Here is a 25,844-nt window from a genome sequence, read left to right as displayed (position 1 = left end):
TATTCTGTGCTCATCAACTCTTAAATGCAGCCTCCAGGCAGCAGGCGTCCTTAAGAGGTGAATTCCTAGAATCTTTGGTCTTGCTATCGTGGATCACAATGGATGTGATTCCTATTCACATATGTTCTATCTTAATTGATCATAAGAGAGGAGAAATGAGAAATGGAGAAACTGAGGGTTTGTGTGTGTGTATGTATGTGTGCAATTTTCTGGGGTATAAACCACAGACTTGATTTCTAGTCTATTTTATTGTGTCCAAGTGGCATTTAGCATAACTCTGGATGTCATTTTGGTCCAGTTTAAACTTTAAATAAAGTTTTTTCTGTACTCCTATGAGTTCAGAAATTTACATTAGTACAAGTAAGTAAGGTAAATGACAAAGTTGCACAATAGATGATTTAGAAGAGGAGATTTCTATGATTAATCTTAGATAGTTCTGTAATTAAGAATGCATACATATTTCAATTAGCATTGTGGTAGTTATTAGGACTATCCCATTAATACTCCAGTTCTCCTCCCACCAAGCATATAGTAGGATCGTATAAGGGAACTTCAAAAAGTTCATGGAAAAATAGAATTACAAGATAAACATAAAAAAAGCATAAACCATTTCTCAACACAAGCTCTATCAAGTTGAAGACACTTTTGTAAGGGATGATATCAACTACTTAGCCCATCCCTAAAGAAATGAGGGTCCCGGCAATTTAATCATGTCAGCGCGGTCTTTATGAACTATTAGCTGAAGAAAAATGGATGCCCTTTTAATTTTTTTTTTTTTTTTTTTTTTGAGTCAGAGTCTCACTCTGTCACCCAGTCTGGAGTACAGTGGCACGCTGCTCACGGCCACCTGCTGGGCTCAGGCGATCCTTCTGCCTCAGCCTTCCAAATAGCTGAAACTACAGGTATGCACCACACATGTCCAGCCAATTTTTTGATTTATTGTAGAGACAGGTCTCACCATGTTGCCCAGGCTGGCCTTGATCCCACGGGCTCAGGCAATCCTCTTGCCTCAGCCTCCCAAAGTGCTGGGATTATAGGCATGAGCCACCACATCCAGCTTAAAGATTTTTTTAAGGTAGACATTATTCATCATGAAAAAGATTTCCTAAGTTTAGGTAACAAAAAGAAGTCAGAAGAAGCCAAATCACAACTATAAGCTGGATCCCATCAAAACTCTTGCAAAATTACCTTTGTTTGATGAGAGGATGAGCAGTAGCATTGTTGAGGTGGAGAAGCACTCTGGTGAAACTTTCCTGGGCATTTTTACTACTAAAGCTTTGACTTGCATTCTCCAAACACTCTCATAATAAGCAGATGTTATCGTTCATTCGCCCTCCAGAAAGTCAACAAGCAAAATGCCTTGAGCATTCCAAAAATTTGTGTCATGACCATTGCTCTTGACTGACTCACTTTTGCTTGGACTGGACCACTTCCACTTCTTGGTAGCCATTGCTTTGATTGTACACATTGTCTTCAGAATCATACTAATAAAGCCCTGTTCCACCTCCTGTTACAGTTCTTTGAAGAAATGCTTCATTATCTTGATCCCACTTGTTGAAAATTTCCATCGAAATCTCTGCTCTTCTCTGCAGCTGATCTGGGCACAATGATTTTGGCACTCATTGAGTGGAAAGTTGGCTGAACTTTAATTTTTCAGTCAGAATTGTGTAAGCTGAACCAAATGAGATGTTTATCATGTTGGTTATTGTTTCTGCTGTTAATGGTCGTTTTACTTCAGTTAGAACATGAATAAGAGAGTAATATTTTTCTTGTGGCCATGTGTGGTAGCACTTTGGGAGGCCATAGTGGGATTACTTGAAGCCAATAGCTCGAGACCAGCCTGGGCAACATAATGAGACCCCGTCTCCTCCAAAAATAAAAAAAGTTAGCTGGATATGATGGTGCACACCTGTAGTCCCAGCAATTCGGGAGACTGAGGCAGAAGGATCACTTCAGCCCAGGATTCAAGGCTGCCGTGAACTGTGATCATGCTACTGTACTCCAGCCTGGGTGTCAGAGTGAGACCCGGACTCAATTTTTCTCAAAAATTGATATGAATGGTCTGTCACTTGAATGTTTCATCTTCAGCATCATCTTAAAAAGAGTTGTCCATTTGTAAACTGCTGATTTCTTTGGGGCATTATTTCCGTAAACTTTTCCTAAAGAATCAACGATTTCACCCAAGCTTCACCATAAATTTGATGTTTATTCTTGCTTTAATTTTAGCAGAATTCTCATCGCTAAGGACTCTTCTTCAACTGATATCTTATTTTTCTTCATGCCTCAAACTAGGTCCTATTTAGACATGCTGTACAACTTAGTATGTCTTTATTTTGGTGCAAAATAATTTTGAAATCCATGCATTTTTTTCATAATACTCATTTTCCATGAACTTTTTGAAGATCCCTCAAATTTTATTTGTTCTCTTTGAATTTAAGTGTGTACTGTGACATTTAAGTATAGTCCTGTGACACTGCTTTGGTCATGTAAATCTGAGCATTTAGCCTTTGCTCAACTCTAGCTGTAGTGATTATGAAGCACATTTTCTTTGAGTTGGGGTCTCACTCTGCTGCCCAGGCTAGAGTACAGTGGCATGACTGGTCTCACTGCAGCCTCCACCTCCTGAGCTCAGCGATCCTCCTGCCTCAGCTTCCCGAGTAGCTGGGACTACAGGTGTGCTCCACCAGGCCCGGCTAATCTTTTGATTTTTTTTTTTTTGGAGAGACGAGGACTCACTATGTTGCCAGGATGGTGTCAAACTCCTGGGTTCAAGCAATCCTCCCCACTCAGCCTTCCAAAGCACTGGGATTACAGGCATGAGCCACCACACCCAGCCATGAAACACATGTTGACATGGGGCCTCCATCAGCCTAAGTCCTTGAGTGACTGGATTGAGCTGAGGTGTCCTGCAGCCTGGACTAGACATGTAGCATGTGCAGGAGATAAACTTGTATTTTATCAAACTATTAATATTGGGGCTTTTATTTTTACTGCAGCATAACCTACCCTATCCTCACTGATACAAGCCCCTTGGGCAAAAATTGAATCTGGCTCTTCCAAATCAGTTGAGTCTCTGCATGTATACATAATGCTTCTCCGTGTGTGTGTGTGTGTATGTGTGTGTGTGTGTGTGTGTGTGTGTGTGTGTATAATGATACCATTTTAAAACAGCCTTAACTTACAATTCCCAGTGGAATTTATAACACTATAGCTTCTTTCTTTTATTGACATGGTGACTTAATGACTTTGTTCCAAATTTTTTGGTATGCAATCAAACATATTCTGAGCAATTTCTTACAACTCTGTTTACTTTTTAAAGATTATTTTAAATGTTTTGATCTACCTTGAGAAGTAACTGTGTGAAAAAATACTAGAGACTTTAAAATTGATTTGCCCTATTTCACATTTGTGTGATATAAAATGAGACACATGGCTGTATTTTAATTCATAGAAAAGGAACTTCCAGAAAGCAGAGACTTTATGTGCCAACTTCATCACTACTGCATAATTCTAACAAAATATTAGTAATTCCAACACTCTCCATGAACAGCTAATTATATGGAAGTGATGATTTCATGTAATTGTCATGATACTGATGGCCCACATTAATAGTTAAATCTGGCAACTTAGGCCTTTCCATTTGTAAACATCCAGAAATCCTAACAGGATCAAGGTGGCTCTCCAGATCAATCAGACAAGACAGAAGATAAAATTCCCTTGTATTTGAAAGAGACAGTGTCCTATCTCATGTTGATACTGCTTGAGAAATCAAATGTAATACATCAAAGTAGATGATCTTCTTAGATTAGTCCCCAAAAGCTAGAATGATTATTTTATAGCTAAATATATTTCTATTTTTAAAATGTGTGTGTACTTCCTCCTCTCCCCCCAATTCCCTGATTATAGTTGTCTAGGGATTTACTTTTCTAGTTTTCATGTGCTTTCTGAAAAGCAGTATTTAAATGTTCTCTCTCTCTCTCTCTCTCTCTCTCTCTCTCTCTCTGTGTGTGTGTGTGTGTGTGTGTGTGTGTAGGGGTAAAACTGTTGAGAGTTTCTGTTTAGTGCTTGTGTGTTTCCTCCCTTCACAGGGTCCTCATTCACAGTCCCAGGCGCTCTTGCTCTAATCCCTACTACTGTTCCTAAGCACCAAGCTTCCTGCATGTGTCTGGCCCCTGGAATTTCTCTATAAGATAGAAATTCCTACAGCTGGACCCAGAAGAGGAAAGTGAAATTCCTCCCCATGCTTCCAAACTAGAACCAATTTGAGAAAAGAAACTTACAGCGTGAAATGGTAACCTTACAACGTGACAATTTCTCAGACCAAGTAGGACAAAAAAGACAAAAAAATGCTAGGAGTTCTTTCCCTTACAGACAGTTTTCTGTCCTGGACACGTGTATTGCTTCCTTCAGAATTAGGAAGGTGAGATTTGAGGGAATGTTTTATTTTATATTTTGATTCTTCAGCTAAGACAGCAGAAGAGATGATTTATTATACACTTGTTATACTTGGCCACAATGCAACACAGAACTAGTACCAACAGAGACTGTTTTGGTATGATGAGCAAGATGGGTCTCTCAGAGGTGGTCTTGGTGATTGGCTGGTGTGGAGTTGTAGACTCCTTGGAGACAAGCTAGACAGCATTCAGACTGACAATTTGCACCAGCGTCCCAAGCCTTTGGCGTTCCATGTTTCCGCTCCTGTGGCTTCCATGGTTGCACAAGCTGGAAGTTTACTTGGACCTCTGTCTCATCTTTCTTCTTTTGCACTTCAGCCTGTGTGTTCGCTTCTTCCTCCACTTGGCTCTCATGGTGTGGAGGTTTCTGAGAAGATGGCACTAAGGCTGAGAGCAAGGACATTTTTTAAAGCTGCCTGTTCTTCCTGGTATTCTCACTTTCCCTCTGAGGAATTCAAAGAGGACTAGGGCTTGGGGAGCTCGCAGCAACGGCATAACTCCAGTGAATTTGACTGCCTTCGGCATCAGAGAAATGAAGAAGAGAATGACAGTCTTACTCCAAATGCTGACAAGTATGTTCTGTTCATAAAGAAATGATTATTCCAGGCAATGGACAAAGTTGTTTGACTTGCTGTTTAGATAAACCTGTCACTACCTGACAGTAGTTTGCAAACATTTTTGATAAATGGGGGCCCCTAAGAATAAAATTATCTAAAGGACTGCTGCTCTCATGGGTCTCCCTACTGACTCCCAGGCAACTCTGCAGAGCCCCCGGGGCTCAGGTTGAAACTGCTTTGTGGAGAGGAAATACTAACTATAAAGGTATCTTTTCTCTGATGTTACATTCTGCCAAAATTTTTTTGTGAGTTAAGAATCACCTAGAACTCTTGTTTAAAGTGCAGATTCCTGGACTTCAGTTCCAGAGACTCACACTCAGGACATCATGAGTGGTGCCTGGGATTCTGCAATTTGACAAACATCCCAGATGACTCTCATACAAGTGTCGAGAAACAAACTGCCTGTTGATATACAAAGGGCCAGAGTGTACTCTCCTTTCAAACAGCTTTATTTTGGTCCCAGTTTCTTTTAGATAGAGTACTTAGTTTACTAAGCATCAATACCATCAATAGAGTTTTTTCCTTGCTAAAGGAAGCAGTATCTTAGTTACTTCTTCCATCATCTCCCAATTTAATTCTCTTTTCTTATTTCGGGAGTACCTCAGACATTGCATGGCTCTCAGCCCCTTTGCTAGGTCTGCTCCATCTGAGCTGCTTCTAGAAGTGAACCACATGTCTCCACTGCTCCCACCACCCTTCTCCTTCCTCCTTCTTTCTTCAGCCCTGTTGGTTTGATTGCTTGTTCTTCTTCTCTTTTTTTAAAAGAAGGCAGATCTCTGTAAACCTCTCCTTCCCCAACAAGCAAATGCCAAAGTAGATGTTAAAAGTTTATAAACATATAAAACTAAGTGGGGGGCACATCTCATCAACAGGGGTACCTGCATAATGGCCATTTGTATACCTAATCTTGAATTGTACCCCACATTTTTAAAATAAAAAAATAATTTAAAAAACTAACGTCTTTATGCAAATGCAACCAACCAGTAAATAAATAAATGTTCCCAGGGTACTAGGTTTTCTGGGGGATACAAACAAATATAATAAGCCTAAATAAGTCACATATTTTTTTACAAGAAATAAAGTCCATGATGAGGCACCACTACGTACCCACTAGAATGACAATATTGGAAAAGATATTAGCAAGTGTTGGTGGTGGAGATGTGGAAAAACTGGAACCATAGTGCTTTGCTTGGAGGAATGCAAAATGCCACAGCTACCTTGGAAAACAGTTTGGAATGTCTTAAATAATGAAACATAAACTTACTATATTATCTAGCAGATCCCCTCCTAGGAGTTTACCCAAGAGAAATGAAAACATATGTCCACACAAAGACTTGAGTGTGAATGTTCCTAATAGCATTATTCATAATAGCCACAAACTGAGAGCAGTACCATTGTCCATCAGGTGATGGATGAGTAACCAAAGCATGGTATATCCATACATTGGAATATTATTTAGCAATGAAAATAAATTAAATGCTGTTATATGGATCTCAAAAACATTATGCCAAGTGAAAAATGCCAGACATAAAAGACTATCTATTGTATGATTTCATTTATATAAATCTAGAAAAAGCAAATTTCTAGACACAGAAAGCAGATCTTTGGTTGCCTGGGACTAAAAGTGAGATCAAGGATTAACTGCAAATGGTCATAAGGAAACTTTTTTTGAAGATGGCACTTTGTTAAAACTGGATTATAAGACCAGGCACGGTGGCTCAAGCCTCTAATCCCAGCACTTTGGGAGGCTGAGACAAGAGAATTGCCTGAGCCCACGGGTTCAAGACCAGTCTGGGCAACTTGGCGAGACCTTGTCTCTACAATAAAAAAGTAAAAAATAAATTAGCTGGACCTGGTGGCGCCTGCTTGTAGTTCCAGCAACTTGGAAAGCTGAGGGGGAAGGATCGTTTGAGCCAAGCAGGTTGAGGCTGCGGTGGCCGTGAGTGTGGCACTGCACTCTAGCCTGGGCGACAGAGTGAGACTTGGACTCAAAAATAAATAAATAAATAACTGGATCATGGTGATGACTGCATAGCTCTATAAATTTGCTAAAATCATTTAATCATTTAGTTAAATGGAAGAGTTTTGTAGAATGTAAATTTTATCTCAATAGAGCTGTTAATTTAAAAGATAATATTAATAAAGCCTTTAGCATAATTAAGTAATCATTAATTATTTTCTATGCAAAAGAAATAGAGAGGGATTGAGGTCAAAGAGTGGTCTGCAGGTTCCTTGGGTCTCTGAGACTTCCTCAGGGAGTTCTTGAAGTCACTTTCCTCATAATACTTAGCAGCTATTTGCCTTTTTCACTGACATTCACACTGTACAAGAATATCACTAGGTGAAACTGCTGGTGCCTTACCTTAAACCAAGGCATGATTATCAAACCTTATTATTAGTAGTCGCCATATTCTCTACCACCATGGAATCTTGGTAGAAAAATAAGTCCCATTTTCACTTAAGAATACCCTGATGAAGCAGTAAAGATTATTTAACTTTATTAAATCTTGTGGCTTGGGTGCAAATGTTTTTAATAATCAATGTGAGGATATGGGAAATACACACATAAAGTGTTTTTTCTGCATCCCCAAGTAAGAGGATTATCATGAAGGAAAGCACTTCTGCAGCTGATTGAGTTGCAAGTTGAACTAGCAGTTGTTTTTTATGGGACACTATCTCTACTTTAAGAAAAAAACAAATACCCGGCTGATAAATTATGGACATTCAGACCTTGTATTTGGCAAATTATTTTCTTTAAAAAGAATGAAAAAAGCCTGGCACTTCAAGAAAAAGAACTGACAGTATTTGTTGCCCGTGGTAAAATTCAAACTTTGCTTTTTTTGAATAAGGGTCTCATTCTGTGGCCCAAGCTGGAGAGCAGTGGCATGATTTCAGCTCACTGTACACTGCAGTCTTGATCTCCTGGGCTCAGGCAATCCTTCCACCTCAGCCTTCTGAGTAGCTGGACTACAGGTACATGCTACCATGCCTGACTAATTATTTTTATTTACATATTTTTTTAGAGACAAGTTCTTCTCACTGTATTGTCCAGGTTGGTCTCAAACTCCTAGACTCACGCAATCCTCTCCCCTCAGCCTCCCAAAGTGCTGAGATTACAGGTGTGAACCACCAACACCCAGCCAAAATTCAAACTTTAAACAAAAAACTAGAGTTTTGGAAAACTTGTATCTACTACCATGAGCTTAACAGCTTTAGTCAAGAGTTTTCTGATGAGACAGATGGTGATTTTAACATGTGATCTTTACATATTATGCAATGAACTGTGTCAAAATCTGGAGATTAAGTAAAAAGGTCTTGACACTAAAAGGTTTGCCTGTTTTCCAGGGCAGCCCATAGCATGGACTTTGGGGCCAGACTGCTTGGGCTCATGCCAGTGCCACTACTGGCTACTTGTGTTATCTCAGATAAATACCTCATCTCTCTGTACCTCAACTTCTTTATCTATACAATGGGGGTAATGATGGTATTCATCTCAGAAGTATTCAAGCATAGAAATAAGGTAATATATAAATATATGTGAACATTAAACTAAATTAATACATGTAAATTGCTTAGAATAATGCCTGACTTACAGTAAGTACTCAGTGAGTTGTGATGTTTGGTCTTGGTGAGTGATAAAATGTAAAAAAGAACATATATATTATAAATGCATAATTGAAAGTACTTTGTTTGGGGGGAGAGGGTGGGGATTTGTTTTTGAGTCGGAGTCTTGCTCTGTCACCCAGGCTGGAGAGCAGTGGCACGCTCACGGCCACTGCAGCCTCCACTGGCTGGGCTCAGACAATCCTTTTGTTTCTGCCTTCGAGGTAGCTGGAACTACAGGCATGCGCCATCACACCCAGCTAATTTTTTGATTTATTGTAGAGATGAGGTCTGGCCGTGTTGCCCAGACTGTTCTCAAACCCATGGGCTCGGGCAATCCTCTCGCCTCCGCCTCCCAAAGTGCTGAGATTACAGGCGGGAGTCAACCATGCCCAGCAGAAGGGTATCTGTAATTATATGCCCTGTTTCTTTCTCAACTAGGAAACCTGAAACGGCTTTTCGCCTTTTGCCTCTGCCTCTCTTCTGGCCCTGTGAGTGATGTTCTACAAAGGGCCGGCATGTTCTCTCTCCTGTCTGCCCACTGAGCCTCTGCTGTTGGCGGGGAAGGGTCCATTCTTTACTTAGCAACCACAGAATGTGTTTTTGGAAAGATTTGGTGAGGCAATGTAATGTTGAAGGGTACAGCTTAATAGAAACAGTGTGCCAATGAATATCATTTGTATTCCTAGAATTAGAAATCGTTTTCCTGCCTCAGTAATGTTTAAAATTGCCATTTCAAAGAATTTGGGAAATTGTGTGAATAGAGAAAAAGATAAGTTTTTGACTTATCAAATGTGTGCATTTTCAGTGTTCAATCTAAGCAGACATAAAATTTAAAGGAGAAAATGACCAACTTGGAAGGAGTTACCTCTTCAGTCCTGCAGAGGGACTACATCTGAGCTATTTTTACCTCTTTTTACCTTTAATGTTTAAAGACAGGCTAATACCCGCTGACATTGTTCATTTGCTGAGTATTTGCTGAGAGCAATCTATGAGGTGCCAGGACTCTTGCTCTTCAGCCCCAGTGGTAAAGAGAGGGCACGGCCCTGCACTTCTGTAGCTGGTACACTGGTTTTCTCATTTCTCCCACCTTCTTTGAAAAAGATAATACAGTTCACCTGCTGTTCCCTGACCTCATCAGCAGGCAGAACAGTATATATTTTACACTTAAATGCTCATGAAAGCCTTCTTAATTTTAATATAAAGTAAGGAGAGTGAGACAGACTGCAAGTGAGTTATAATGACTGTTTCTTTTCCTAGAAGAACACACACAACATTACCACATTTTTAGAGTCCTAGTGTCATGCAGATAAGCTTCTGTTGGGTGGCCAATAGCAAACAGTTGGAACATGTAAGTCACTGGAGTTCACTGACTGCCATAGTTTCTGCTGTCCTAGGAGAAATATGAACTCAAAAGAGTTTATTTGGGCACCGTCTGTCTTATGTGTCATCCCACATCTCTTTGCTGGTGGTAAGAATGTTGGCTTGGCCCACAGCAGTTTGTATTCCTCACCCTAGACTTGGTCTTTAACTATGGCCACACCTATGGTCCACATCTATGAGTTCTGTACTTGAACATCTATAGTCAACCCTTAAGTAAGGTTAGAATAGTCTTTCCTTTCATTTTAGGGATATGTTTTGCGAGCAGATTATAAAGCCCCTTGACTATCTTTTTAAAGATAATCTGGTTGGGTGCAGTGGGTCATACCTGTGATCCTAGCACTTGAGGAGGCTGAGGCGAGAGGACTGCTTCAGCCTGCACAAACGTGGTCTCTACAAAAAAAAAATCAAAAAATTAGCCAGGCATGGTGGCTCACACCTATAGTCTTAGCTACTTGGGAGGCTGAGGTGGAAGTATCACCTGAGCCCATGAGGTCGAGGCTGCCATGAGCTGTAAGTGTCATGATCATGCCACTGCATTCCAGCCTGGGCAACAGAGTAAGACCCCAACTCCAAAAAAAAAAAAAAAAGATAATCTTGTAAAGACACAGAACAATTGTATTATTGAGACAGTGCCTTACTGATATACTGACATTTTAAGAGTTGAGAGTATTTTACCCCCACAAGGCTGGTATATTGGAAATAAGAAATCAGGTCAAGCTAAAAACCAAAGAACTACTTCTTCCATAGGCTGGTATTGAATCTTATTAATTCAGTTGCAATTATTGAATTGAATTCAATCCCAGTATTTGTTGTAGGTTGAAAATATGAGTTATTTTTAGGCATGCTCCTGTCCCTGTCATGGCTAGAGTCTTGAGAAAACACTTTGCCTCTGTAATTGCAGTTGCCTTTTACAAATAAAATTCACTGAAGTCGTTTTGGACAAGTCAACAACAGCTGTGACTGTACTTCGCCTGCTTCTTTTGACACTAGATCTTCAGTTCTCTGATTTTCTTGCTATTAAAGAATTAAATATTTAAGTTCATATTGTTTCCTAAACAGAGTCATAGCTGTTAGAAAGTTAATTCCTCTTTTCATAACAGTGTTCCCTTTTAAAAGGTTTGACAGGATCAAACATTGTTGTACTGTGCAACATCTTTGCAAGGACATTTGTCCTTGTGAGGTAGCCAGCTGTGGGAGAAGGCCCCAAATGGATCTAACATTTCTGTAATGAAAACTCATACTACTGTTGAATTGCAGATTCTAATCTTGCCTTTCACCTGTGTGTGCTTATGTGTTTCAGGAAAAAAGTGCCAGCTCAAATGTAAGACTTAAAACTAATAAAGAGATTCCGGGATTAGTTCATCAACCCAGAGCAAAGTAAGTTCTAGTTCCTGTTTTCCTTGTACTGTCCTCCCTCCATCCACATCCATGGCTTCTGCATCCATGGACTCAACTAACCACCAAAATTATTCAGAAAAAATTAATCCCACAAAGTTCCAAAAAGCAGAACTTGAAGTTGCCACACGCCAAGTACTACACTGAATCCATGTGAGTGCACAAGTATTGTATTAGGTATTTTAAGTAATCCAGGGATGATTTAAAGTCTACGGAGGAATGTGTGTAGGATATTATACAAATTTTGTGTCATTTAATATCAGAACCTTGGACATCAATGGATTTAAGTATCTGTAGGGGAGGGGAGTCCTGGAAGCAGTCTCCCATGGATACCAAGGGATAATTCTATTATTTTTTTAAAGCCAAAAATGTTTTCAGAGTGAGTTCTATTTTGTGTGCTAGAAAATCAAAACTTAGGAGAAAGCCTTAGGAATTGAGACAGAATGTTTTGTGTAACAGAAGAGAATAAAGAAAACAGACCTACATGACAAAGCTGACTTTGTAGGCCAGTTAGAAGAAAACAAAGAGAATTATCATTGTGACTGTGGGGTAGGGAAGAATTTTGAATAAAACACAATGGATACAGATCTTAAGGAAAATCATTAATTAATATGACTGCATTAAAATTAAGAACTCCATAAGAGAGTAAAAGACCACAAAATGGGAGGCATTTACAGCATACATACTTGACAGTAGTTGGATTTCTAGAGCATATGAAATAATTCCACAGATCACTAAGTAAGAGGCAGCAAACCCATTCCACAGATCACTAAGTAAGAGGCAGGAAACCCATCATGAACAATCATTTGACTGAAATGTGAATGGCTAATGTATATAGAAAAATGTCATTTCACAATACTAGATTGACAAGAAATGTGGAAGTCTGACAATACAAAAAGGTTGACCAGGATGTGGAACAACAAACACTCTTAACCTCTGCTGGTGGGACTATCTGATAACAATTAGTTTGGGAAAAAATTTGCATTATTTATTAGAATTGAACCTGGGCACATCTGACCCCCAGCAACTCCACTGCCAAGTGTATTCCCTTGAGAAACTCTTGTACCATTTGTGCCAGGACGCATATTTTGAAATGTCCATAGCAGCATTGTTTACATGAGTTCTTACATGATTACCAACAGATGGCCGTTCATAAATGTTTATTTTTAAAATGAATGCATTTTTAAAAGTTAAAAACAATAATGAGTAGTTTTCTACATGGTTTTAGAATTGACTGTAACCCTGACGACAAAATGTACTTTTTGTGTGACTTTGAAGCTAGACTCTCCCTTCTTCAGAGAGGCTCTGTTATCCCAGAGGCTAGAAGTCTCTACCGTGGCATTCTACCTAAATGCAAACAAATTCTTTGAGGATACTAATGACACTGGTACATTTGACACAATCACCCCCACCCCAAAATAAATGTGACTTTTCCATGTATTAGTAGCCACATAAAGCAAAATCACAAGCAGATGTTATATTATCCCTGGCTATTCCAGAAAACTGAGGTCAAAATTACCTAGGATATAATCACTTTAGCCTGACTCAGTGTTGAAAAGCCATTGCCTCTGTGGTGTGGCAGGGAGGATACCTCAGGGGTAGGTAATGGGTTCAGTGATTTTATTTTTACTTTCAAAGAAAACTGGACATGTTAAAATCCACTTATCACAATGTCAGTGTAGTGATGCATTCGATTCTTTCACCCTTGGGTAGACGTTATCCTCTAGCCATGACCTCCTTAGCCCCCCCTCACTGCTGATCACCTTTATTCATTTTATCTGTCTTTGGGGACAACACATATCTGATAACACAGCCAAATCACCTTTTCTGTCAAGCCACCTGAAATATGCTATTTTTAAAAGCTTCCCTCATCTCTGCATTATAAGGAAAGCTTGGATGGAAGAGAATGTCTCTTTTCTGTTAGAAAAAAAAAATACTTATTTGACACCCTAAAGCAGCACACTTCACAGACTGACATGTGCTGAAGCTTCCAGAGTCCAGAGACATTTATTAAGTTAACTTATGTGTTTACACTAAAATAAGTATTGTTTTAGAGAGCATGCCGCTGTTTTCCACAGCGGCATGCTCTCTCATGTGTGTGTGTGTGTGTGTGTGTGTGTGTGTGTGTGTTTTAAATTGTGAACCAGAATGTTGGAGGCCTGGGATTCAATTAAGAAATCTTTCTGGAGAACCAAGAGAAGAGTTTTCCTCTTCCTACTTGTTGAAATACAGGCTTGAGAAAAACCATCATTTATCATACAGATGTATGAAGTTCTTTTTCCCCATGAGTGGAAGGACCATCCCATATGATAAAGACAGATAATCCTCACACCTTCATCTGATGCTTTAATTCAATCTCAGGCAAGTGGCCAAATGACTTTGAGCTTTAGTTTTCTCAGAGAAAAATGGATGTGAAAAATTCTATCATATAGGACTGAGGAATAGAGGAATTAATGCATGCTCAGTGCTTATGGCATTGTCTGGTGCTTGGTGAGGTCTTAATCATTAGAAACAACTCAAACACCCTTTAACAGGAGATTGGGCAAATGAGCTGCACTGTATTTATGTAACAGAATATTAGTCAGCAGTCTACACAGGCTTACTGCAGCAAAGCCCAGTGCTGGGTGGGCCCTAGTAATAGAACATTAGAAGAAAAGCTTAAGTCTTGAAAGATTACGTAGACATGGTGCATTCTTTACAAAGTTAAAAACACCTGGAGTAAATAATCTGTTTTTTAAAGGCACACATAAATATGCAGTAAAACCATAGAAAAAGAAAGCGAAAGAGTAATGGTCACATTTAGCTTGGGGACACGCACACACAAAAATAAATAAAATGAGTGATGCATAAACTGCTAGTAGGAGTCTGTCATGAAACAAGATTAGAATGAATCTACTTCCCTGAGGTCTAATTGAAAAATAATGGTGATCATAAAGAAATAACTGTGTTCAGCCAAGATTTATCAGGAACCCACTGGGTGACTGAATTTCATTTTTGCAGGTGTAAGGGAGACAAAACTTTATATCCATCCCCTCAGGGTCTCTGGTTGGGTCTGAGAATTAAAATAACATAAAGCAGATTAACAGGAGAAAGACACTGATTTTTACATGTACATGGGAGCCCCATAGGAAAATGAAAACCCAAAGAAGTAACAAAACCTACATACTCATGTACTAGGTTAAACAAAGAGAGGCAGTTGTGGAAAGGTACCTAAACTATGTGGGGAAACTGAAGGAAGGTGAGAGTTTTGTGGGTTTTGTTTTGTTTTTGAGCCAGAGTCTCACTCTGTCACCCAGGCTAGCATGCAGTGGCACAATCAAGGCTCACTGCAGCCTCAACCTCCTGTGCTCAGGCAATCCTTCCACCTCTGCCTCCCAAGTATCTGAGACTACAGGCACCTACCACCTCACCCAGTTATCTTTTGCTTTTTTTGTAGAGACAAGGTCTCACTGTGCTGCCCAGGCTAGTCTCAAACTCCTGGCTCAAGCAATCCTCCTAATTTAGCCTCCCAAAATGCTGGGATTACAGAAGTGAGCCACCATACCCAGCCGGGAGTTGTTTTAACAAGTTCTGTTTGTATAGAATTCTCTTGACTCAACTCTCCATCTCGGGAGATATGAAGGTTTCTTTCCTCCTGGTATAAAAAGGGCATCATTGTTCCAGTAGGAGTTTTATCTCCTACTTTAAGGAAGAAAAGAGGAGGTCAGAGCATCCCCTGTACCTACTGTTTTCAGTTTCTTTTAGCTCAATATAATCCTTATGCAAAAGTGGGCATATTTTGAGATGATGTATTCATAAGTAAAGTATTAGGGAATAGGGACCTTGCCTCCTCGTACTTTTGTGCTTAAGTTTTCATTATTTGAAAACTTTGTTTTTTTAAAGTGAAAGCTGTGCATCTTTTGGTTCTAAAGCCCATTTTGCCCACCATTCATTAATTTTTTACTTTACATTATGGTTCTGTAGTCTTGTCATCCCTAGTCTTATGAAGCTGAGAAGTCCCAGGAAGAAGAGTGTTTAAAAATACGTCATGGAAGCTGGGCTCGGTGGCTCAGCCTGTAATCCCACGCTTTGGGAGGCTGAGGTGAGTGGATTGCCTGAGCCCATGGGTTCGAGACCCGCCTGGGCAACTTGGCGAGACCTCATCTCTACAATAAATCAAAAATTAGCCGGGCATGGTAGCGCGCGCCTGTAGTTCCAGCTACTTGGAGGGCTGAGGCAGAAGGATTGCCGGAGCCCAGCAGGTCGAGGCTGCAGTGGCCAGGAGCGGCCACTGCACTCCAGTCTGGGTGACAGAGTGAGACTCCAACTCAAAAAAAAAAAAAAAAATACATCATGGAGTGGCTGTACTCCAAGAGCTTTGCCAGCACTAACTAGGGGTCACAGGAAGCACACCTGTGGAGTGTTGCATTTTCTAAGATTGAATTTTAGATATTAGAGAGAAATAGGAATTACCAAAATTATTGAGCTTTATTGGTTAAATCAGGCACCAACATACAGGCTTTTGTAAGTGAATGTTAATGAACCTTAGCAACTAGTATTTATCCTTTATCCACTTAAGTCATAAACAGTTCAGTGATCCCTTTCTAATATCTTGAGGAAATATAGAAAAGCCAGTGAGATTCACAATAGCAAAAACATGGAATCAACCCAGATGCCCATCAAAAATGGAATGGATAAAGAAAACATGGTCTCTATACAGAATGGAATACTACACAGTTATAAAGAAGAACAAAATCATGTCCTTTGCAGACCATCATTCTAAGTGAACTATCACAAAAACAAAATACTGAATACTATATGTTCTCACTCATAAGTGGACCCTGAGCACAAAGGAGGGAACAACAGATGCTGGATACTGTTAAAGGAGGAAGGAAGGGAAGGACTAGAAGGGGCACAGAACCACCCATTTGGTACTGTGTCTACTACTGGGGGAGAGAGGGCTTGCTAGAAGCCCAAACCTCTCCTGCATGCAATTGACTTATGTAGCAAATCCTCACATGTGCTTTTCAATTCTAAAATAAACTAAAACATAAATAAAATTCAAAAATACAATGTTTTCAAAAAACCAATGAGCTTTTCCTCCTCCTTTCTCACCGACTCACAATCACTAAATTGTGCATCAGAAAGGATTTAAGAATCGAGTCGCTACCCAGGGACTCTCCACAGTGCAGTTCATCCTCTTGAAGGTGAACGGCTATATCGATACCACCGTGTTGATAGGTTTTCACGTGGGAAGAAGAGATCCATGTTTATCTAGGCGGGAATCCATTGATGTGGGGTAACTTATTTCATCAGAGTAAAAATTCTATCTCTGCCCCTGTTGAAGAGATTTCTGTGCTTCTCTCAGACTCTTACCCCATGGAGTACAGCAGAGTGAGCCGCGTGCTTTAAGATCACACGAAACCTGACACAATGCACAGGTGACTAGTGTGTGGGCATTGGCTCCTCTGGCAGTGTCTGCCATGCTTCCAATGACAACAGAAGTTATCTGGGGGAGTTTGTCTGGTGCTTCAGGCTTTGATAATAACAAGTCTCCCTTTCCTTCAGTCTTTTCCGCTTACCACAGCCCACGTATTGTGTTTCCAGTGTGTGCCTTTTCTCAAACGAGGGGAACCAAAAAAAACCTGGAATTTATTTATGAAAAATTGTGTATTTATTCTTACATGTTTAGACTTCAGTCACCTTCAAAGTACTCTTTGTTTGGTGCAATACACCTATTGAGATGCTTTTTGACTGCTCGGTTGTTGAACTCATCAATTGTGATGCCTTTTAGCGTTTCTGCCGGTTTTTGTTTCATCTCTTCCACATCAGCAAAACGTTTCTCTTCAAGGACTTTTCTCATGAGGGAAACAAAAAAAAAGTCACTTGGGGTGAGAACAGGTGAATAGGGAAAGTGGGGCACGGGGGTCATACTGTTTTTGGTCAAAAACTGCTGAACACTCAGTCTGGTGTGGGCAGGTTAGTGTAAATCACCCATGATGAAATGGGCAAACGCATTGAAAGCATCTCAAAAAAAAAAAAAAAATTCACTGAAGCCAAACGCAGCCTCTCATAACAACACTAGCTTGGACACCAGTCCCGATAAGTTCCTAGAACACTTACCTAGCAGGGAAGCCTGTACTGCAAAGGTCCCGTCCTCCAAAAGATAATTCTGCATTTTGGGGGTGCTCCTTCATACTTGGGAAGAGTTGTTGAGTTAGAAGATGTGACAAAGGCAGGGAAGGATATTCTAATGCCCTTAGACAAAGAAAAGCAGGCAGCGTTTCTGTATCATGGCACAACACAAAACTGAAACCACAGAGTTGTGGGCCTGCTTTACCATATGTTCATCCTGAGATCCTTGGCCACCATGTGGTCTCAAGCTCCTGATAGGGATCCTGAGCCTATGATAAGTATGTTCTTGAACACAGAGATGGCAGACACATTTGCATCATTGTCTTTACTTAAAATTTTCCTTTTGTCCCTCTGTTGCTGTTCTCATACAGTGGTGTTTAAATAAAGGAGTAAGTGAGCATTTGTAACCATCACAGGACTGTCAGTGGTAGGGAACTCGGAGACCAGCCCTGGTTTTGACTCTGAGGCCCTGAGCATCACCCATGCTGACAAACTGTGTTGCCACTGTGAGAGGTTATGACTCATATGAATTGAAATGGAGAGCACTCTGTCAGTTAATTAACGATCAAATATTTGTTGCCTCCATGTAATGTGCAAGGGAATATATGTGAGAAAGTTCCCACAATGAAAACCAACTCCTAAAAATGACATTTTTTAAATGAAGTCTCTTGGAATTTCCTAGGAAAACTATATATACATAGGCTTAGCTATCTGTCTAGTAATCTGTCTTAAGAGAGAGTGAAAGAGCAAGCGAGAGAAAGAAAGAGAAAGGAGATCTTAATGCCTTTCCTGTCTGGGACCTAGAGCAACCTTGTCTCTTGAGAGCTTAGCCAAGAACAGGAAGGATGCTCAAAAGGGTGAGCAGACAAAATGGGTGACAGGATATTAGTGTCCTGCACTCATAGGAAAGCCCCCCACTCTCCTTTGGAGGCTGTTTATACTAACTTTAGGCACAGCTCTAACACACTTAGCTGTGCTGTTTCCAAGCATGGCATAGAAGCAGCAGCTGGCAAGCATGCCCAAGAAGAACTGACACCACCCGACCAGAGGGAATCAGAGGAAGAACCTCACCGGCAGGCAAAGCAGAAAGGCACTGGAGCCGAAGGCCCTTTTGCTTAAAGAGAGCCAACTCTACCCATCCTAGGCCTCTGGGCATCAGAGTATTACAGAAGATAACTGCCATTTGTTCTGTTTTGTGTTTGAGTCACGGTCTCACTCATACCTCAGGCTGGAGTGGAGTGGCACAATCATGGCTCACCATAGCCTCCACCTTCTTGGCTCAGGTGACCCTTCCACCTCAGCCTCAGCCTCCCCCTCATCACCCACAGTAGTGGGAATACAGGTGCTGCATCACACCCAGATAATTTTCTTTTCTTTTTTCAGAAATGGGTTCTTGTGTTGCCCAGACTGGGCTCAAGTAATCCTACTGCCTCGGCTTCCCAAAGTGCTAGGATTACAGATGTGAGCATGCCCAGCTTGCAATTTAAGATGAGAATGGCCTCCAGTTATTAAGTGAAAATTAAGTAATTTTTATGAGCGATCCTCTATCGTAAGAGTATGCGGTTGCATGAGATTTGCATCCAAAGCAACTCAAGTAAAAAAATGTCTTGGTGCTTACCCAAGTAAAATCATGAGGAATCTGGAAACCTCAGCTATGCAAAATGGCTTTTCTTACAGTATTCTACAGAAAAGAGACAGTTTAATGTATTCCCCTCATCCCAGATTCTGCCCTGCCTTCCAAACCTGCAATAACACTGGGCCTATTTCCCAAACAGAACATTTACCTTATTTGAATGCTCATATCAAGGACAGTAAAAATTTAATGACATGTATGAAAGTGCTTTGTAAACCATGAAAGCTGATTAATGGCATCAGATATATACATTGTTTTCCTTTGCTATCTGAGCTGATGTCATTGTGCCACAGATTTTCAGTCTTGCTTTTATTTTTAAATACAGGAGGAAACCTCCTCTGAGCCCTGAGCCCTGAGCCCTGAGCCCTACTATCTGTCACAGCAGGCCTGGCAGGTTTCAGGTCATTTGTTCTCCTTTCTGTGGACCCTGAAATGTAAGGCATCATGCTAAAGGGTACATCAGGCCAGGTACAGTGACTCATGCCTGTAATCCCAGCACTTTGGAAGGCTGAAGCGGGAGGATTGCTTGACCCCTGGAATTCAAGACCAGCCTGAGCAACATAGAAACCCTCGTCTCCACAAAAATTTTTTAAAAATTAGTTGGACGTGGTGGCACATGCCTGTAGTCCCAGCTATTTGGGAGGCGAAGGCAGATCACCTGAGCCCAGGAAATTGAGGTTTCTGTGAACCGTGATCGTGCCACTGCACTCCATTCCAGAGCCTACTCTCCTCCATCCTCTCACCCCCAGACACATCAACCACTAGGCACTTGCAGTAACTGGAAGAAACACTCTTACCCAGCATCCTCAGCTCCTTGGAATACCCACAGCTATTTGCTAGGGCGAAACAACTGTCATTAAGACCATGCTACCACTGAAGCCCACTATGCCCCATGCCCTTCCCATCTCTGATCTCCTTCCCTTCTCATGCTTTGTCTTCACCACCATATCAACCCTTTCAATAAGCAACCTGTTCGGTGGCAAAGGACAAGCAAACAGATGGCAAATGCTACACAGACATGCTTCCCAACTTGCTTCCAAACTCTAGTGGAATTCATCTCCAAAGAGGTGTAATTGCTACTGCCAGTGCAGGATATGTTTAGGAGTGTCATGAGGCCTGTGCTTTAGCTGGCTCTCAGGCCAGTGCTGACCACCTTCATTAAATCTATATTTCCACACAATAACCAGGATACATTTTTCTCTTTTTAAGAAAAATAATTTTTTTGAGTCAGAGTATCTCTGTTACAGCTCAGGCTGGAGTGCAGTTGTACAGATCACGGCTCACCGCAGCCTCAACTTCCTGGACTCAGGTGATCCTTCTGCCCCAGCCTCCTGAGTACCTGGGACCACAGGCGCACTGCACTCCACCATGCTCAGCCTTTATATATATATATATATATAATTTTTTTAAACAAAGACAAGGTCTTTTATTGCCCAGGCTGGCATTTTTCTCTTTTATTTCTTTTTTTTTCCAACACAGAGTTGAAATACACCATGTGCTGCTTGCTCATGCTTTTTTTAAAAATCACAAACGTGTGTCTGAAGAAAAAAATTGGCATGCAGCTCCTAGTAACATGACTATAAATAGCATCTGTACATCGAAAGGGAAGCGTATTCCTCAAGTCATAGGCACCAGTAGACTATTATGAAACACATTTGCCGGATTACTGTAATGACATTTATCCTCCATAGAACTTCAGAGGATTTCAGTGGAAAAGTCTGCCCAAAAAATGAATGTCCGCCCAAAGTGTAGGGACTCAGCATTTTTCATTTGTGGGGACTGGGTCTAAGAAAGCACTGATGTGCCCTTAACTGCTCTTTGTTTTTCAGCATGCACATCTCTGAAAGCCAACAAGAATTCTTCAGAATGCTGGATGAAAAAATTGAAAAGGTAAGAAGTGAAATAAATTAACCATGTGTTTCGAGGGAAATATACAAATGGCTTCCTATATGAGTGCAACAGTTCTTCTTGTTTCTTTGTTATAAAGCTGTTTTTGTAAGGGGTTGAGTAGAGAGTTAAAGCAAAAGTCACCCCCTTTCCAAAATAAAGTGTGTGTGAGAATGTTTAGTCTCCAATAGATCCTCTCATGACTAAGGGGTGTCTTCCCAGAATACGAAAGTGTGTAAGGTCAGATGCGCAGCCTTTGCCTAGACAGAGCAACACTGCATGTCATTTTGTGCCTGACCTCAGATCTTAGTCTCTCTAAAACCTATCAAGGGCCTGCTGCATGTGTGGTACTGCCCTGAGTTCTTTACAAACATTTTCTACCTGTTTCAGTTAATACTTACCTCAGGGCAATGGCTGTCAGACAGGTATCATCTGCATTTTAGAAACAAGGACTCCGGATACTTGAAGGCAAATCTGTGTAAGTGGACCTGTTGGAATTTCAGCCCATGTCTGTCTGACTCCAAAGCAGTGTCTCCAAGTTTCTTCTCGAGTTATGTGTGAATTTATATTGATAGTAAGATGCAAAGTTGACCTGTGTGGAAACTGAACCCACAGTTTTGATCTCAGAGTGCCATATGCTAATCAACTGGAGGAAGTGTAAAATGCAGTAGTAATTAATGGCTTATGTACTTACAGAATTTAAATTCATCACTGCAAAGAGATGAAATTTAAATGTTAAAGTTAAAATCTGAGTATTATGATTTCTTTATGCTAAAGAACAGTAAAATCCTACATTCAGAACATATCACACTATGGTCAAGGCATCACAGGCTGATTTTGACCTTTGAAATATTTTCAGTTTTACAAAGAACTGAATCCCCCATGCTCTCGCTTATAAATGGGCCCTGATCACTAGTCACATTGGCACAAGGGTCAGCAGTCACTGGGCACTGCGGGGTGGGGGGGAATGGGGGAGTGGGAGGGACACATGCCAACACAAAGTGTACCTGGGCCACTACCAGAGGAATTGAGGGCCATCTAGAAGCCAGAACTTTACCTGCATGCAGCCCACTTATGTAGTAAATCCTCACATGTACCCCACAACTCTATAATAAATAAATAAATGTAAATTTTAAAAAATATATTTTCAGTTTTAATTTTATTTCCTTTTAACTTTGTGTGACCCTTTTACCTGAGCATTTATGAATTTCTGAGTGATGTTATATAGCACTCAGTGGAAGAGAATGAGGGAGGTCTTTAATTTGTCAGTATTTTAGCAGCAGACTCTACTGAAAGAATAATTGGATAATCTTCTAAGGCACCATTAAAAGACCAGCAAATATCACCAATGTGAAAAATAGGGGTAGGTAATAAATTAAAATGGAAGTTTAATCTGTAATGTTTCCTGGCAGTACATAAATTCTTATTTAAAGTATAATAATTTTTTGTTGTTGTTTTCAGTGAAATTTTGGCTTATGAATGACTTTTTAAATTGAAAACTTCATCTAGGAGCAGTTACCAAGTTTCACATATTAGTTCAAATGTTGTTCAACCTGTCAATAACATTTTGCTTTAGCAAAGAGAAACATAAAAAGAAATACAGGTTGAATATCCCTAATTCAAAATCCAAATGCTCCAAAATTTGAAAATTTTTGAGCTCCTGCATAAAGCTCAGAGGAAATGCTCATTGGAGCATTACAGAGTTCAGACTTGGGGATTAGGGATGCTGAATACCGGTAAGTATATATAATGCAAATACTGATCCGGAACAAAAATCAAAATCCGAAACACATCTGGCCCCAAGCATTTTAGATAAGGGATACTCAAACTGTATTTTCTTCCCACTGTGATGGTGAAGATTTTTTTTCCTTCTCTGTTTGGATTTCTTCCCCCACTAGCTTTTTGGCAAAGAAAGAAAGAAACAAAAAAGATCTGCTTAGTTGTTAGGGTTAGACTGTAAAAATTGAAACCTGAATTTTTAGATATCTTTGTAAACATCTACAGACCTAACCAGGCATTTAAGATGATTTAATCTCTTTCTAGTGTGTTTTCATAATTGAAATCCTATCTCTTTTTAATGAAAACTGAAGTTCATTGTTCCCACCTGAGACCTAACAACCCCTTTTCCTTTTGCATCCAGGGTGTAGAGTATGACGTGTTTAGTGTCACAGAAACAAATCTTATAACCTAATCATGTATTGGATGAAACCTACCCTGGACAAAGGAGCATTTGTGGTTCAATATAAACAGTGATCCCACTATTGAGTACATTTATATTCAAAGAAGAGCTCTTACATCATCCATGACATGTACCCAATTGTAGATTCCTACAGGGAATTTTCCATCCTCTCTGAGCTATGCTTTCCTGTTTCTCCTCTCTTAACTAAAATTAATCCTTCTGTTTCATTTTGTTTTTTTAAATCAGAGTCTCACTCTGTCACTCAGGCAGAAGTGCAGTGGCACAATCACAACTCGCCACAACCTCAACCTTCTGGGTTCAAGCGATTCTTCTGCCTTCACCTCCAAAATAGCTAGAACTATAGTTGGGTGCCACCATGCCTGGCTAATTTTTTGTTGTTGTTGTAGAGATAAGATCTAGCTATGTTGCCCAGGCTGGTCTCGAACTCCTGGATTCAAGCAGTCCTCCCACTTGGGCCTCCCAAAGTGCTGGGATTACAAGCATGAATCACTACACCCAGCCCCTATGTGTTACTTAAACATTAAGCCTCCCAAAATTAAAATGCTTCTTCAATATGTGTTTTATTAATGTAATCTTTGCCATAGTTTATATAACCAAAATTGAAAGGTGGATTCTTCCAAATTGTTTTCCTGGGCATTTACCATTGCTAAATATTTCTTTGGTCTAGGCAAGCATGAGGACAACCATAAATGCAACCCAAATCTCTTCTTAGGGTTTTAAAGGGTTGATTTAAAAAAAAAAAAAAAATTCATGCTGAGAGATCAAGTCGTGCTGAGAGGCCTTGAGTTTTAAGACTTCATCTCTTCCAGAAATGTCCAGGAATTCCTTTATTCTTTCTCAAATTGATAAGAAGTATATGTGGAGATATAAACCTACCCTTCCTAATGCATCCTTTACATCTGTCCAATGTCTGCAGAACATGGTTTGAATTTGCCTTCTAACCTAATTTGCCTTTAGATACAAAAATAAAAAAATCTGCTCTTTCTCAAAATAGATCTGAAAGCCCCATTCTTATACTGAAACTAGGGCTGTTAGGTGCTTTCATGTTTGTAGCAAGGCTTAATTCTGATTTATCTTAGACTACTCTAATTCAGAGGTTGTCACAGTGCAGAGCTGCAGTTACCTTTGCACCACAATTGAACAAGTGGTTTTCGAAGTAATGATGACCTCCAGAAAAGCAAGTATGCAATTTAAAAAATGCAATTTTAAAAAAATGAATCAGCACCTACTGAGTACCAAGCATTATGCTAGTTATTCAAGATACAAAAATAGGTAGGAAATATGAGATACAAAATAAATAGGAAACAGTTCCTTGCCTTGATGAGTTCAATTTTAAAGGTGAATTTCTTCAAAATGTAGTTACCTTACTGATTGAGGAGTTCTTTATCCATCACTATCACCACCATCCCCACCCTCACCCCACTGCTGTCACTAAGAGTCAGGTTCTCCCATACTGAACACAAGTCTTTGCCTCCTAGGTTGGTTCAGGTGTTGAATTTCGGGTCCATTAACCAGGCAGTTGGGACAGCTCCAAGGGCACTTGGTACATGTCACTGCACTGACACCTAGTAGGCCATGACTCTCTGTTGCATCAGAGATGGCCGAGAGAGATGTTGTCAAGAGAGCAGTGAAAGTTCAAGGGAGGCTGGGAGCAGTGTCTCAGTCTGTAATCCCAGCACTTTGGGAGGCCAAGGAGGGGGGATTACTTGAGCTCAGGAATTCCAGACCAGTCTGAGCAACATAGTGAGACTACTTCTCCACAAAAAAATCAAAAATTACTCAGGCATGGTGGTGCATGCACCTGCCATCCCAGCTACTTGGGAGACTGAGACAGGAGGCTCACCTGAGCCCATGAGATGGAGGTAGAGGTGAGCCATGGTCATGCCCCTGCACTTCAGTCTGGGCCGCAGAGCAAGACCCCAAATCAAAATAGAAAAAAAAGGAAGTCCAAGGGAACTTATAATCCATTTGATTTACATTTGCTTTTCTTTTTGGATAATAATACTAGGGACCAATGGGAGCTGCCTCATTTATTTTTACCTCATTATGTTTTACCCTGACATCTAACCATTGTTCCATCGGAATCTGTAGTTATTGTTGTGCCTGACAATTCACAGGCTCCCAAACATTATTTGAAATGTTGGCCTTTGCCTAACTTTGGCATTTGCCTAGCTTTAAGAGAATGACAGTGTGCTGCAGAGCAAAACTGTGATTTTTTAAAATTCTAGTCTTTCACTGTATATAGAGAAGAAAGAAGATATCTAGATTAAAACTTGGCCTGTGGGGAAGAGTTTCTGAATAAAGTACTAAATACATCAGATTTTAAGATGTGCCTTTCACTGTATGTTTCTGTTTATTTGTAAAAAGCAGAAAAATTAAATAGTTTTTAAAGTATCTAGTAATAATAGCATCTTCTACAGGCAAAAAACAGGGATTTATATTTTGCCTTATGGTGATGTAAGATCCCAGCTGATGACCAAGGAGTCTCTTGCTCTCTCAACGGGGACCCTGAATATTTAACAGAGAATGTCTTGGCATAGTGCCATTTGCATCCAGTT

At 40.2% G+C, this 25,844-nt stretch overlaps 1 protein-coding gene across 1 annotated transcript in view; it reads left to right on the top strand.

Annotated features, from left to right (window-relative positions):
- Positions 1 to 25,844, top strand: part of CUNH1orf21 (chromosome unknown C1orf21 homolog) — a 156,462-nt gene that overhangs the window by 109,544 nt on the left and 21,074 nt on the right. The window contains exons 3-4 of the mRNA XM_008056110.1: positions 11,358 to 11,434; positions 21,029 to 21,089. Coding sequence (XP_008054301.1) covers positions 11,358 to 11,434; positions 21,029 to 21,089 — 138 coding nt within the window. The remainder of the gene's footprint in view (positions 1 to 11,357; positions 11,435 to 21,028; positions 21,090 to 25,844) is intronic.

Source organism: Carlito syrichta, unplaced genomic scaffold (assembly GCF_000164805.1).
Source record: "Carlito syrichta isolate Samal-C Ts95f unplaced genomic scaffold, Tarsius_syrichta-2.0.1 Scaffold302219, whole genome shotgun sequence".
In the NCBI taxonomy this organism is placed as follows: domain Eukaryota; kingdom Metazoa; phylum Chordata; class Mammalia; order Primates; family Tarsiidae; genus Carlito; species Carlito syrichta.
Note: the sequence above shows the minus strand (reverse complement) of the source record. Positions and strands in the feature narration are given on the sequence as shown.